The sequence below is a fragment of the Elgaria multicarinata genome, chromosome 9 (assembly GCF_023053635.1).
Source record: "Elgaria multicarinata webbii isolate HBS135686 ecotype San Diego chromosome 9, rElgMul1.1.pri, whole genome shotgun sequence".
Classification (NCBI taxonomy): Eukaryota; Metazoa; Chordata; class Lepidosauria; order Squamata; family Anguidae; genus Elgaria; species Elgaria multicarinata.
Genome location: NC_086179.1, coordinates 18,826,152 through 18,841,478, shown reverse-complemented (window position 1 = coordinate 18,841,478; position 15,327 = coordinate 18,826,152). Strand labels below are relative to the sequence as shown.

The 15,327-nt window shown below is 44.7% G+C and overlaps 1 protein-coding gene across 1 annotated transcript; it reads left to right on the top strand.

Moving 5' to 3' along the window:
* The first annotated feature begins 1,965 nt into the window (after window positions 1-1,965).
* On the top strand, window positions 1,966-13,866 carry LOC134404191 (tubulin alpha-8 chain). The gene is made up of 5 exons (XM_063134856.1): window positions 1,966-2,154; window positions 7,476-7,698; window positions 8,974-9,122; window positions 11,114-11,794; window positions 13,070-13,866. Exons 1-5 carry the CDS (start codon window positions 2,152-2,154, stop codon window positions 13,361-13,363), a joined length of 1,350 nt encoding a protein of 449 aa, XP_062990926.1. The 5' UTR covers window positions 1,966-2,151; the 3' UTR covers window positions 13,364-13,866.
* The last annotated feature ends 1,461 nt before the right edge of the window (window positions 13,867-15,327 follow it).

Genomic DNA, 15,327 nt, shown 5'->3' with positions numbered 1-15,327 from the left:
CTTTGAATTTCTTTTTAAAAACAATTCCTTTTATATCAAATTCAATGACAATCATCAAAAAAATATTGGGAAATTTTTCGGCACAACACTAATGGAAAGGTGGTGGAGGACAAAAGCCCTGGTAAGGCTGTGGGAATTTTCCTATGTGTAGAGTAACTCACTGTCAGTAACTAAGCCTTAGGGGAGGCATTTCAACCTTTTAGAATGGGGAAAAACCCTATGTAAGACAGGCTATCACCAAATGATTGGTGGTTGGAAGAAAATATGTGGGGAACCACAGAAGGCCAGATTGAGACACAGCTGGGTTGGATTTGGTCCCAAGGCCTGAGGTTCAACAACCTTGGCCTAGGGGCTAGAGCCTTCACTGTGAAATATGGCCCATGTACTTAGGCATCTATGTGCATAAGCTTGCTCGTGTTCAGTCTACTTGATACCCCATGCACATGCACCCTAGTTCATATTGCAGACTATGTGCTGCTGGGTGGGCTGGGTTCAAGGACACATGTCAACCTGCTGCTCATACACCTTTTACCTGATGGTTTGTGATAGCATGGAGAAAATAGCTGGATCTGCACCGTAAACTGCTGCACAGGAATGGCTTGCTGAATGGACCAGCCTTTGTGTGGCAGCATTGTTAGTAGTCACTGTATCTGCCACAAACAGCCACCAAATGGCCAGGGAATGTTCTATATGTGACCGCCAGCAGCAAGAGGGTCAAGAAAAGTGATGGAAGAGGAAAGAACCAGAGCAATCACATATACACGTAAGGGAAGGTGAAATAGTCCAAATCACACATAACATACAACCTTCCCAGGTAGCAAGTGTTAACGTTCTCCTTTATTTGAATGAATGAAACGGAAGGCCGATTCTTCCTAGTTTTATCATTAAATACCACGGAGCCCATTTCAATTCACCTAACGCAGGCAGGTTTGATTTCCACAAATCTGAAATAATCAAATAAGATAAAAACTTATCTAAAACGTGAACTGTTTCAACTTACTGATGAAACTGGAACCCAAAAGTTTAACCAAAACACTTCAGCATTTCAGGCTCTGCTCTCTCCAGCATGTCATTGGGAAAAACTGGGCTGATGGGATGAAGGGACAGGGACTCCTTGGTGACAGCACCACAGACTGCGCAGTGGAGGAATTCTCTCTCCAGTGAGGTCTGCCAAGCTCCTCCTCCTCTCTCTTTCTAGGTGGGGGCTCAAAACCTTTATTCCATCAGGCTTTCTTGATTGATTTCTACTATATTTATGCTGCCTCCTTCAGTCTGTAATGATCTGCATTAGTTTTATTTTATTAACTTTTAATCTGTGTTTGATCTTTCTTACACTTCCCCTCCCCCTTGTAATCTGCTGTGGGGAAATGTATTGTTAAAAACAGGGAATAAATAAATGAGAACGTTGGCATATTTCGTGCTCATCTTTGTTTGGGCAATTCCACCTATTCGTCAACACGTCTCCGTCGCTCCCTCTCCACACACGTACACACACTAGGATGACCATATGAAAGGAGGACAGGGCTCCTGTCTCTTTAACAGTTGTATTGAAAAGGGAATTTCAGCAGGTGTCATTTGTATATATGGAGAACCTGGTGAAATTTCCTCTTCATCACAACAGTTAAAGCTACAGGTACCCTGCCTTCTTTTAAATCTGGTCACTCTAGTGTAGCTCCTGCAGCTTTAACTGTTGTAATGAAGAGGGAATTTCACCAGGTGCTGCATGCCTACAAATGACACCTGCTGAAATTCCCTTTTCTATGCAACTGTTAAAGATACAGGAGCCCTGTCCTCCTTTTCATATGGTCACCCTAGCGATGCACACAGATCGGAAGAGCATGGCATTTGGACTAGATTTGGGTTTCATGTAAAAAGGGATGAACTTGATAGCAGATGTGACAATGCTTGTAAGAGGCTGATGATGTAACTGGGCCAGGGTGTGTGTGGGGTGGGTGGGAATTGTGACCTCTTTCCTCCTCTGCTCTATGACACTGAAGGGCAGGAGCAGGTGTTGGATGCTTGCTCCCAACTGTCCTCCCACATTACAGCTCAAAGTGATACGGCGGCAGGAGGAGCAGAGAGAGAGAACAGAAACGAAGCTTTTCTAACTGCTGCTCACCAAGACGGGAAGCGCAAATCAGTCAGAACATTATGGTAAGAAGGACAGAGATTGAGGGGAAATCATTGCGCCTCTCTGCCATTTCCTCTGTTTATGCAGTCATGCTTGTCAAGTGGCAAATTAGGGTTTATTTTAGACCGGACAGGTTCTTTGATGACCTTCAGCTAGATTTTATTTTAGGAGGAGGGCTTTCTCTGCTGTGGCACCCCGGCTGTGGAACGAGCGCCCCAGAGAGGTTCGCTTGGCGCCTACAATGTTTTCCTTTTGTCGCCAGCTGAAGACCTTTTGATTTTCTCAGTATTTTAACACCTAATTTAACTTAAATTTAAACTCTGCTGTTTTAATCTCATATTTTAACCTACATCAATTTTTGCTGTGTGGTTTTATCCTGGTCGTGCTTTTTATTTTGTATTTTGTATTTGTGTTTTTAAATTGTTGGTTGTTTTATTATGCTCTTCATGGTTTTAATTTTTGTGAACCGCCCAGAGAGCTTCAGCTATTGGGCGGTATAGAAATTAAATAAATAAATAAATAGACCTACGGCAAACCGGCTGAAGTAGCTACAGCCCCGTGCAAAATGATGTGGCAGTGAGCCACAGTGAAGTCCAAAGGCCTTATTTCCGAATAAACATTTATATTCCATTCTTGTACTGCCCAATAGCCGAAGCTCTCCGGGCGATTCACAAAAATGAAAACCGCAAAATACAGCATAAAATACAATATAAATTGGCTTAAAATTGCAGTAAAGAAGTGGAACCGGAGTAAAACCTGGTAGCAGTGCAAAGATTGAATTTCTGAGTAAAGAAATAAGGTTTTCACTGAGAGTAGATATGTTTCCCCCTGATGAAGTGATGATATATACTGTATGCTTTTATCTTTACGCCACCCTGAGATCTTATTGATATAGGGCGGGATATAAATGTTTTAAATAAATAAATAAAACATATTTCTATAGAGGCATTTAAGAGGCAGCTGGACAAGCATCTGTCAGGGATGCTTTAGGGTGGATTCCTGCATTGAGCAGGGGGTTGGACTCGATGGTCTTGTAGGCCCCTTCCAACTCTGCTATTCTATGATTCTATGATTCTATATCTCGACAAGATATTTATATACTAAAGTTTATAAAACTTTGTCACTCCTTCGGGGGGATCATTTTAACAATAAATCAAGTATTTGATGATATCCCCATTTTACTGATGGGGCTGAGAGTGACTTACTGGTTCACAGACAAGGGGTCTGGTAGAATTTTAGGCATGGACTTCCGGGTCAAAGTTCAGATCTTAGCTATTGAACTATGCTGTGAAGCTTCACCCCATTCCTTTGGCAGAGCCAGAGTTTGAACTAGGGCGTTTCTATGCTATACTTTTAAACCAGTTTCACACCAATGTAGCAGGCATGGCTTGCAACTGAGGAACCTAAGTTAGGACAAGTGAAGGGGCAAATGATCTCAGGCAAAGGATTAGAATCCTTGAGTCTCTTAGAATTCCACCCACCCACGGGTTCCTTGGGAGAAGCCACAATAAGTAAACTGGTTTCAAACCAGTTTAAATTTGTAGCTTAGAAGAGCCCTTAATGACCTGGTGAACATTGCCCCCAAAGCAGGACTATGAAAAACAACTACAGCTTAGTAGTAGAGCATGTTGTTATTCCAAAACGCCCATGTTCAATCCTAGGCATCTCCAAGGAGAGTAGGGGAAGACTCCTGTTTGAAACTCTGGAGACTTGCCGTTGTTTTGTGATTGTAGACAATACCAAGCTAGATGGACTAATGGTATGAGGGGGTCTTTACATTAGGGGGAAATCACATTGTTTACCCGGGGCATTTGTGCTTCCTGCTTTTGGGCACGATTGTTATGGACTGTATTACACGGATGGAGGGGGACGACCACATGGTTTGAATTGAATACTTCCCCTCTGTTCACTTCAGTTGAGAAAGTGCCATCTAGTCGCAGAAGATCCCACTTGTTTTAGGATGTTAACATTTTAAAAGTGGTTCTTTTCATGGTGGAATTTGCAACGGTTGCTGTGGGAAACATCCTGGTCAATCACAACATCATATACGGTAATCAACCCACAGACTTCTGTGAGTGGCCAGTCACGAGCATGCTATAAATCACTCAGTTAGAGAAGTCCTATCAGGCTATGCACTGGCAACACCATAGAAAGCTTAAGGATGAATTTACCCGACAGTATCCTCCTCTATGTTGTGAAATGTTCTAGCCACAGCTAATGGTGTAGTAGAATCAGAGCTCGTTGGGATGCAGTGCCAGCACTTTTTTTTACTTGTGGGGACGCTGATGTCATCTTCTGCCACCATCTCCTTCAGAATTCCTTGTTCCCTCCTGTGTTTAACTGCAATCCTCACAGCAGCTTGGATAGAAATGGATTTTCCCAGCAAAAATATATTGCTCGCTGTTGCCATGCAAAATATTTTGCTGTGTCTTGGCCCTGAGTGGAAAATTAAGACACATTACCTTTATGAAAGACCTGCTCCTAGAGGAGATGAAAATGGGTGGAATGGGTTTGTTAATATGCATTTTTTATTGCCTTGGGTGGGTGGGGGGCATGGCCATAAGGAAAGTTATTATGAATGGCTGCACTTCAAAATTTACCACAACACCACCAGCACAGCCAATAATCATATGCACCCCATTTTTTATGGGTTTCAAACCAGAGAAGCCTTTGGCAGCCACGTTTGCTTGTCTAAACCAACCTGGAGAAAGGAAACTGCTTACTTGTTTTTAAAACAATTCACTCAGGATGGTTAAGGCCAAAGGGCACTTGGCTGTGTCCAGGACATCCCCACTGGTTCTGGCCTCTGACCTGGAAGCAGAAGCCTCCTTAACTCCCTGTGGGCAGCCTGTTAGCCAGCATTTGGAAACCATTGCTTTCGTTATTAATACAAAGAGCTGTGTTGAGTCCTTTACAAGCAATGCATTTCTCCATTCATCACAGGCCTACAGGAGTTTGAAAGGTATTTACTCATCCATTTATGACATCAGATACCTGCTGGCCAGTAGCTTCTGTCATAACCCTTTGACTTCACTAAAAGGTTGCCTGGGAAAGAGGTGGATCTGGAGACTTATGCATGCTATTTAGGGTGGGTAGAGGGATATTATCCCTCCCTATTATCAAGAACTTAGGGCATCTTCCTCCAACCTTGGAGTGCTGATGCACTCATGTCTTGCTTGTGGGTTTCCCATGGGCAGCTGGTTGGCCATTGTGTGAATAGAAAGCTGGACTAGATGGACCCTTGGTCTGATCCAGCAGGGCTTTTCTTATGCCCTTAACTTCCATTACACCAACCAGAACAGCTGTGCTGATTGGGGATTGGGGAAATTGTAGTCCAACACAACTGGAGGGTGCCAGGCTGGGGAAGACTACCTCATGGGATGATTCTGTAAGAGCATTGCCCCCTATTTTTGGTCAGCTCATTGATCCTGCACACTGGCACTGCAAGCTTATACATGTATGCTCAGAAGTAAGTCCCACTGCAGCCGGAGTTAGTATTGTTATGATAATTAAAGAGGTACATCTGCTACTAGATATACCAAAAGCTCAAAACCCTTTTCAAAAAGAGTTGTATGTGACTGAACACTGACAACATTGCTATAATTATGTGGAAAGGTAACTTGGTTTTTATAGTACACTACTATTGCAGTATGACCTCAACTATATGGAAGAGTGGGACCAGGGCCAGACCTAGACAAGACAGTCCCCAGGCCATTCTTTGGCACCCACTCCTTGCATTTGGACAACTTTTGAGTATCTAATTTTAAAAATTGTATTTTTATTCCTCTGCACAACTTTCATGCATGATTTATCCTTGTCATATAAAGGATATGTGTATGCATGGATCTGATCATTCATGTACTCATATGCACATCATTTGTTGAATGGGCCCTGATGTGCTCCGTTTTCTCACAAATAAAAATCAAATGTTAATGTAACACAGGTCAGTGTTGCCAACTTTACAAATGAACTGTGGGGTTTCCCCCCCAGCTGTTAAGTGGCTTGCTGGGTAGACAGTCCAGTTGTCCTAAATCCCTGAGCCACCTGCCCCTAAATACAACACTGAGTAACAACCTGCCCCTAAATACAACACTTGCTAAGAACTTTGTTCCTGGAGTATTTGTGATATATAGCAAATTTTCAAGTCATTGTGATTTAGTGGATAGAGGATTATCTTTAGCTGAGGGACACCCAGACTTCTTAAGTTACACTCAGTGGAGAAATACCATCTAGCTGTATCAAGTCCCAGTCCGAAATAAAAATAAACCCACTTGGCACATGGTCTTCTTTTACAATCCATATGGTGCTCAATACAGCACCTGTACACAGTTCTGCACATGGATGCATCTATTTGTTTGCTGATTTTGTAAATGTTGTCATTATTGCCATCTTGAGTATTGCATTCGCATCTATCTGTTTTGTGAGCTGGCTATCCCCCAGTTCCATACCACCCAGCATTTGTCAGATGAGAATAGATACAGCTTTTGTTTCGTAATTGTGTTACCGAAATAATAGGTTGTCATAGTGCAGATTTAGATATAAAAATATGCCAGTTTGTGATAGGTCATAGAGATGATGATAATGGTGATGATAGGGACCTGCAACAAAATATTGCAGCACGGAGTGTTGCTGCTCAGAACTCCAGCCATATTCTTCTATTTCTCCTCTCTGCCCTGGCTTTCTGTTTTTTCCACCCAGCCTCCAAAACAGAAGACACCTTCAAATAGAGGACTGTCCTCTGGAAAGAAGGACACTTGGACCCTCTCCTCTCCTCCCTGCAGACTGTGATCCCTTTGAAAGTGGGGATTGTGCCAGTGACAGATAATGTGATTATGGTTTTCAGGTGGAGCAGGACAGGCCTCAGCAAGGAGAAGTTGTGCCCCTCTCAGCCCACCCCACCCTCAACAGCTCTTTTTTAGGCTGGAAGGATCTACAAGGGAAGGAAGGCACATGGGGATGACTCTCCCCACTCACTTTCTTTCCCTTTTATGGCAGTGGCAGGAGGTGACTTAGGCACCAGTGCAGGCCACGTATAAGACCTGTGAGGACTGCACGCAACCCATCAGCTGCTCATATGTGCCTTAGAATACGCCCCAGAATCCTTTGCAACAAAAACAGAAGTCCCACAGCAGACAAGAATAAACAGTTCCCTGAAAGGAGGAAGTTCTGTGCCTTCTCCTTTTCGGAACGTGGCACAGAAAGATAGCATCCAAAACGCTATTTCAGATATCTCAGTAGTGATACTCAAAACAACATTGTTGCCCGGGAAGAATGGGCCGGGGGAACGGATGGACATAATATGTGTTCTAGTTTTTCTGATCTTGTCCCTGTTCTTCCTCCGTAGCGTGAGTGCATCTCTGTTCATGTTGGACAAGCTGGAGTTCAGATTGGCAATGCATGCTGGGAGCTTTTTTGCCTAGAACACGGCATCCAGCCAGATGGTACTTTCCAGAATCATCCCAACAAGTTTCACGATGATGACTCCTTTACCACGTTCTTCAGCGAAACACGCACAGGAAAGCATGTGCCACGGGCTGTTATGGTGGACCTAGAACCCACTGTAGTAGGTCAGTGGAATAATTGGCAATGGCAAATGCAAAGCAGGCTGTTTAATGCACATCAGTGCTAGGTACTGAAGCAGCAGTGGAGGCTGGTGGCTCTGGTGTCAGTGGGGCGGATGCAATGCACCTTGGAAAGCTCCTACCAAGCCTGTTCAGACAACATGCTAAGGCTATGACATGGTTAGGCTGCTAATATTTTGCAGCAAATCATGAGTGATCATGTGTAAACCATGGTTATGAAGCCCCCATGGTTAGGAGTGGTTCACACAACACGCTAAGCCATAATGTTAGCTCAAAAAGCTTAACCACTATGGCTTAACGTGCCATCTGAATAGGGCCTTAGATTTCTGACTGAAAGCTGGAGCAGAGTTACTGCCCCACTGACATCAAAGACACCAGCCTCCGCTGCAAAGCAGAGGGCCCAGATGCAAAACCAGGCAGGACTCCTGTTAGTTTTAAGAATTGCACAGAAGAAGGAATCCTGGTTGCCAGTGCAGATTGCCACACAAGGTGAAAAACACTGCATCTGGTGTAGAATGTCTTTCAGGCTGTGGGCCAAATTCCATTCTGGAGAAGCTGAGGGCTGGGGCGGGCAGCATCTCCGTGATGATTGGAGCAGAAAGCAAAAGGGTCCAGGACCAAGAATAATGGAAGCAGGACCAAAAATACCAGCATATTTTATCTTGCAGTCCTTACTGCCAAAAGTTAAGCTGCCAGAGAGGCATTTCAACCTTTTAGAATGGTGGTGGTGGTGAACTGCACAAAAGCTGGGGAAAGACTATCTGGAGAAACCCAGATTGGGACTCCAGGAGGGCTAAAACTTGTTTCTGAGCCTGAAGTTCTGCACATCTGTTCTATGTGATCCCTGTTGGGCCAGATCATACATGATGGAGCCACTCCAAATGGGGTTTTTCTAAAGCTATGAACTGAGGCACTGTGGCACTGCACCACATACATGTGCACGGAATATCCTGCCAGGAAGGAGTAGCAACTAGTACAGAGCTTCTTTGGGCCTAACAGGGGCTCTTTAGGACTGTGCCAACCACACAAATCCTCCTATTCCCTGACCTGCAGTTTAGACAAGCAGGGATCTATTGGCACAGTTCCTGTTCAGCATGATAGAATCCCAGCACTGCTGAGACGCTCTGTCTGGAATCCTCCAAAGTGGGGGTAAAGCCAGAATAAATCCACACATAAGGCAAGAACAGAAAAAAAAGGTCTTCGATTGAGCATATCCATAGCCAACTTTTTATCAAGGTATATATTTACATGTCTTAACAGATGAAGTGCGGGCTGGGACATACCGCCAGCTTTTCCACCCAGAACAGCTGATTGCGGGCAAGGAAGATGCAGCTAATAACTACGCCCGTGGACACTACACCATTGGCAAGGAGAGCATTGACATGGTACTGGATCGTATTCGCAAGTTGGTAAGTACATGTGTGCCAAGTTAAAAGCGACGCCGTTCGGGTTAGAAAGAGGCAGAAATCTGGAGCGTTTGAAATTCTTGTTCTATACTCATCTGTTAGTTCTGTAGCGGACAGGGCTACGATAGTTAATTGTTTAGGACCCAGTAATGTTCAAATGTGCTACTTTGTGGAAACTTTTCCCACACACTCTTGTTTGCTAAGCCGCCTCTGCATTCCTGCAGAAGAATGCATTGTACTGCAGAGAATTCTGGGGACACTCATCTTCCACACAAAGGCACTGAGTAAGTAAAAACAATGAGCAGTCTTCATCACCTTTTATATACCTCTGAAAAATGCCCGTTTTGGTGATTGGAGGGATCTGTGAATTGAGGTGAAAGTGTTCACAGAGCTTCCTCTTTCACAGGCACCCTTTTGTGAGGAGGGTAATACATTGCCCTTTATCTAAATGGGCTTTTCCCTCATTTCGAACTGACTTTGTGATATTGTTACAAAGCCGCATGTGATTAGCTGTATAGGATATTGTGATACCATCATGCTGGCTACGTGATTAGCTGGGTCAGATGATGGAAGAGGAGGAAAGGAAAAGTTTAAAGGAAAATATAGCACTTAGCAACAGCTGGGTATGGCTGCAAACGATATCAGAAAAGCATAAACACATTATAACTGGCAACCTGCATTGATTGAGAATGTACCCTTCAGGGAACGATTGGTAGCGGTGAGCAAGTTGCCTTCCAGAAAAAAATGACCAAGAGAAATCCCTGAAAGCTTCTGAGGAACCCTCAAATTTCCTTGTTTAAAAATCACTGATTTAGACTATTCAGGCACCAAAAATGTAAAGTCAAGGAGAAATATTCCATCAAGTCAAGCCTCATTTATATTTGAAGCTCTGGACTCTTGAAGGGAAATGTACAAATATGTTCTGGATAAACTTTGATCAGGAAAACCCTCTTGAGATGAGGCGCATAAATCTTTCAACTCAAATCTGCTCTGGGATTCAGTCAGAACTCTAAAGTGACCCTGCTTTGAATTTGCTCTGGGTTTCTGGGTGAATCTGCTCTGAGTTTCAGTCAGAACTCTAAAGGTGCACTTTGGATAGCTCCTTTAGAGTTCTGATTGAAACCCAGGGAGGATTCACCACCCAACTCACATTGGAGCCACCAGCCTCCACTACTTAGGGCAGTTCCACACTGAACATTTTGAAACGGGTTTAATTGTGGCTTCCTTCCAAAAATCTCAGAAATGTCAGAGCTGGTCTACACTAGTCTTCCCCAACCTGGTGCCCTCCAGATGTGTTGTTCTGCAACATCTGTCATTCCCAGCCAGCATAGCCAGTTGCAGTTCAGCACATCTGGAGGGCACTGGGTTGGGGAAGGCTGTTCTACCCAAACAACAGATCATAAGGGAAAATGTTGTGGACTGAAAAACTTCAGGATACAGATAGGAGGTCACCATCTGAATCGTCCTTCATGGAAAAACAAATCTCTACCCCACCCTTCCCCAACCTAGTGACTTCTAGATGTTTTGGACTTCAACTCCTACCAGCCCCAGCTAGTATGGCCAATGTTCAGGAATGCTGGGATTTGTAGTCTAAAACATCTGAAAGACACCAAGTTGGGGAAGGGTGGTCTCCAAACAAACTTAGCATGTCAGAGGGAAAACTAGGATGGGATCTTTCCCTCTGAGAATTCGTATTTTATGTGCAGGAACTATTTACTTTAATACGGGGAAGCATTCTCCACCTTGGAAGTTCTACATTGAAGGACAGTTTTACCATGTGATCTGACACTTGTGTAGATCAGTTGTTTTTTACAGGTCTATTGCTTCTCACAGGCTTGAAGTTCCCAGGGGTCTTGATCCTAGCCATGACACTTAAGCACAGAAACTGGTTTTGTGTAAATGATATTTGGGTACAGCAGACATCACCCAAGTGGGGTCAAACCAGTTGGGGTGGGTATGTGACAGACCACCTCTAATTAGAGTTCTCTTTTCAGACTGATTCCTGCTCTGGGCTACAAGGATTCCTGATTTTCCACAGCTTTGGTGGAGGCACCGGCTCTGGCTTCACCTCCTTACTGATGGAACGCCTGTCCGTGGACTATGGAAAGAAGTCCAAACTGGAGTTTGCCATCTATCCAGCCCCCCAGGTGTCCACGGCAGTGGTGGAGCCCTACAACTCTATCCTGACCACTCACACCACCTTGGAGCATTCTGACTGCGCCTTCATGGTGGACAACGAGGCCATCTATGACATCTGCCGGCGGAACTTGGACATCGAGCGTCCCACCTACACCAACCTGAACCGCCTCATCAGCCAGATCGTCTCTTCCATCACTGCTTCCCTGCGTTTCGACGGTGCCCTCAACGTGGACCTGACTGAATTCCAGACCAACCTGGTGCCCTACCCACGCATCCACTTCCCCCTGGTGACCTACGCACCCATCATCTCCTCCGAGAGGGCCTACCACGAGCAGCTCTCCGTGGCCGAGATCACCAGCTCCTGCTTTGAGCCCAACAACCAGATGGTGAAATGTGACCCCCGCCATGGCAAGTACATGGCCTGCTGCATGCTATACCGTGGAGATGTGGTGCCCAAAGATGTCAACGTAGCGATTGCCGCCATCAAGACTAAGAGAACAATCCAGTTTGTGGATTGGTGTCCAACAGGATTCAAGGTGAGGGAGGGACAAGTGTTTGGGCTCTCTTTTATACTACTGCACCCTTAAAATGCCCAATTCCAGAAAAGCTTTTGGAGACTGAAGTACCTTTTATGGCCACCACTTTTTTTGTGAGTGGACCCAATGTAGGTGTAGGCTGTATTTGAATGATGCAATCCAGCAGGGTGCTGCTTCTGTTGGAAAGACCTGCATGATAAGTCCTGTTCACGTAACTATCTCATATTCTCTCTCTCTCTCTCTCTCTCTCTCTCTCTCTCTCTCTCTCTCACACACACACACACACACAAGCACACACACGGGAAGTCAAAGACATCCTCAGCTAATTCAGATGAAATCGGATTTCTACGAATCTGAGTCATGTGGATTCTGCAGACTTGCGGATTCATCTAATTGTTACTTTCTGGAAGAGTATGCAAATTTAGTTGTAGAAAATAAGAACAATGAAAAAAGACCAATTGAACATCCACAATCCCCCTCCCCATAGGCTAAAGTATGAAAATGTACCTTTGCGTGGGATTTGTGCATGGTGGGTGGGATTTGCACAGTTTGGAAATGTGTATTTGTGCCAGTGTGCACTTTCCAATGCCATTGCAGGAAATTAAGGAAAAACCAATTCCATCCATGAGCAAGCTGAGGAAATGAAAGATGCTTGACAATCTGTGAAACACAGAATGGGTTTAGGAAAATCACGCATACACACGTCACAACCCCAGCTCAACAGTTTCCAAGAGTTTCTTTTCCCAGCATCAGGAAGAAGACAAGAAACCAGTTCTAATAGTTTTAAAGTTAATGGGCATTAATTGCCCATTCACCATCAAGCCACCCCAAAATATTTTGCATTACAAGAGTGATAGGAAAGGAAAGGAACCTCTCGTGCAAGCACTGAATCATTACTGACTCTTGGAGGGATGCCAGCTTTCGCTGACATTTTCTTGGCAGGCCTTATAGTGGGGTGGTTTGCCGTTGCCTTCCCCGGCCGTGATTACCTTTCCCCCAGCTAGCTGGGTACTCATTTTACCGGCCTCGGGAGGATGGAAGGCTGAGTCGACCTGAGCCGGCTGCCTGAATCCAGCTTCTGCTGGGATCGAACTCAGGCCATTTCTCTGCATGTACTTTTGTATACATAAAGTATGCTGAAACCATCCCCAGAGATTTACAGTGTTTTGGGGGTATCTTTCAATGGAATCAGCTGTTGGTCCCCCCCCCCTTCCTGCTCCTAATTGCTCATTATTGTTAAATTGCCTTTTCTCTCTTCTTCCTCGCTGGTTCCAGGTTGGCATCAATTACCAGCCTCCCACCATAGTGCCTGGGGGAGACCTTGCTCAAGTGCAGCGTGCCGTGTGCATGCTCAGCAACACCACCGCCATCGCCGAAGCCTGGGCAAGGCTGGACCACAAGTTTGACCTGATGTACGCCAAGCGAGCTTTTGTGCACTGGTACGTTGGTGAAGGCATGGAGGAAGGAGAGTTTTCAGAGGCCCGGGAAGATTTAGCTGCTCTGGAGAAAGACTACGAGGAGGTCGGAACGGACTCCTTTGAAGAAGGAAATGATTGCGAAGAATTTTAAAAAAAATGCAGGTTGCCCCAGACTGTGCCTGAAGACCTCTTGGCAGCTCTTCTTTGCATCAAGGGATGAAGTTCACCAAACCCTTTGCTGTGCAGCTTCTGTTCATTTCACAAGCGCATGGAAGAGGAACAAACAGGAGATGCACAGCAGAAATGTCTGGTGGATTCACCCCATGGTCACTCCTGCAGCAATATGTAAAAAAAAAATAGACCATCAACCTGAGAAGCAATTGCCAGTGACTTCCTTATTTTCGCCCCATATTACAAGAAAATTCATCCTGCCGCTTCCCTACACAGACATTAGGGCCAGTATGTTCTAAAGCAGGTGTGGGTAGAAGGCAGATTGAAGTCTACCAGCAGATCTCTGGATGATTTTTAAGAGATCAGCAAGGATTTTCGACTCCCAATTTTTAAACAATAGCAACAACAAAATTACCCACCCCCAAATCATTCTAATGAAATGAAGAAAGCCTAGAATAGGGGTGGAGCGGGGTGTGACAATGCATGTGGCCACTGCTGCCCCCGAAATCAAGGAGGGGGGGAAGCAAACAAGCTAATTTTGACCCTTTTGGTGTTCTGCAGTGCAACAGATGCCATTTTTAAAAATAAATAATAAAAATAAATTTTCCCACGGCTTGCAGAGTGCGGCCCATGGGAGTGAAAATGGCCCTAGGAGGAGTGGGTTTTTGTTGAGAACGACTGTGAGCTCCATTCAGTTCTAGTACTCCAAACAAAGTTTGGGGCTCATAATCTATTCATTCTGAATCTATTTCTTTTGCAACTGGCTCTGCTTGGTGGATCTTGGGCGTTCTAGTGAAAAAACAAAACAGATGATGTCTGCCCCCCCACCGCCCCCTTTCTAAGAGCATGAGTGACCCAGGAAACAGGGATTGCAATATTCCTGGAGCCGGAAAAAGTGCAGAAAAGGGCAACTAAAATTATAAAGGGACTGGAGCATCTCCCTTTAGAGGGAAAGTTACAACATCTGGGATTGTTTAGCTTGGAACAAAGGAGGCAAAACGGAGACATGGTAGAGGTGTACAAAATTATGCATGGTGTGGAGGATGTGGATAGGAGACATTTTTCTCCGTCTTCCATAATACTAGAACCTGAGGTCATCACGTGAAGTTGATTGGTGGGAGATCCAGAACAAATAAAAGGAAGTACTTTTTCCCATAGCGCATAGTTAAAACTATGGAATCCAATACTGTAAGATGTCGTCATGGCCACCAATTTGGATAGCTTTAACAGTGGGTTGGATAAATTCCTGGAGGACAGGGCTATATTCCTGATGGCTATGTCCAACCTCCAGTATCAGAAGCAGTAAGCCTATATACACTAGGTGCTGGGGAACATGGGCAGGAGGGTGCTGTTGCACCATGTTCTGCTTGTGGTTCCCTGGTTGACAGCTGGTTGGCCACTGTGTGAACAGAGAGCTGGACTAGATGGACCCTTGGTGTGATCAAGCATGGCTCTTCTTACGTTCTTAGGATACGTGCTTATTAGGAACATAGGTCCATCAAACCCAGTATTGCTGACACTGACTGGCCGTGGCTCTTCAGTGGCGCAGGTAGGTTTTTTTCAGCCCTGGAGATGCCAGGAATTGAACCCGGGCCCTTCTGGATGCAAAACGTGTGCTCTACCATGGAGCAACAGCCCTCCCTTGCTATTCTAGATCCGTAGCCAGAAAGTAAGTTGTAAGAGAGCCTAAAGGGTTAGGGAATCATCACAGAAGATAAATACAGGGAGCCTAATGCATCTTGAAATTATGTCAAGGTGTTATTTCATAGCGAGCAATTTAGGTAAAATATTGGCTATTTACTTTGCCCTTTGTATTTCCACAAATGAAAGGGCTAGATGAAAGTTTATTAATAAACTTAATAAACTGCTTTATTAAACTTAATAAACTGCTTTAGAAGCTAATGCGAAACAGGATACCACAGAGTAAATCAATACTCCATACAT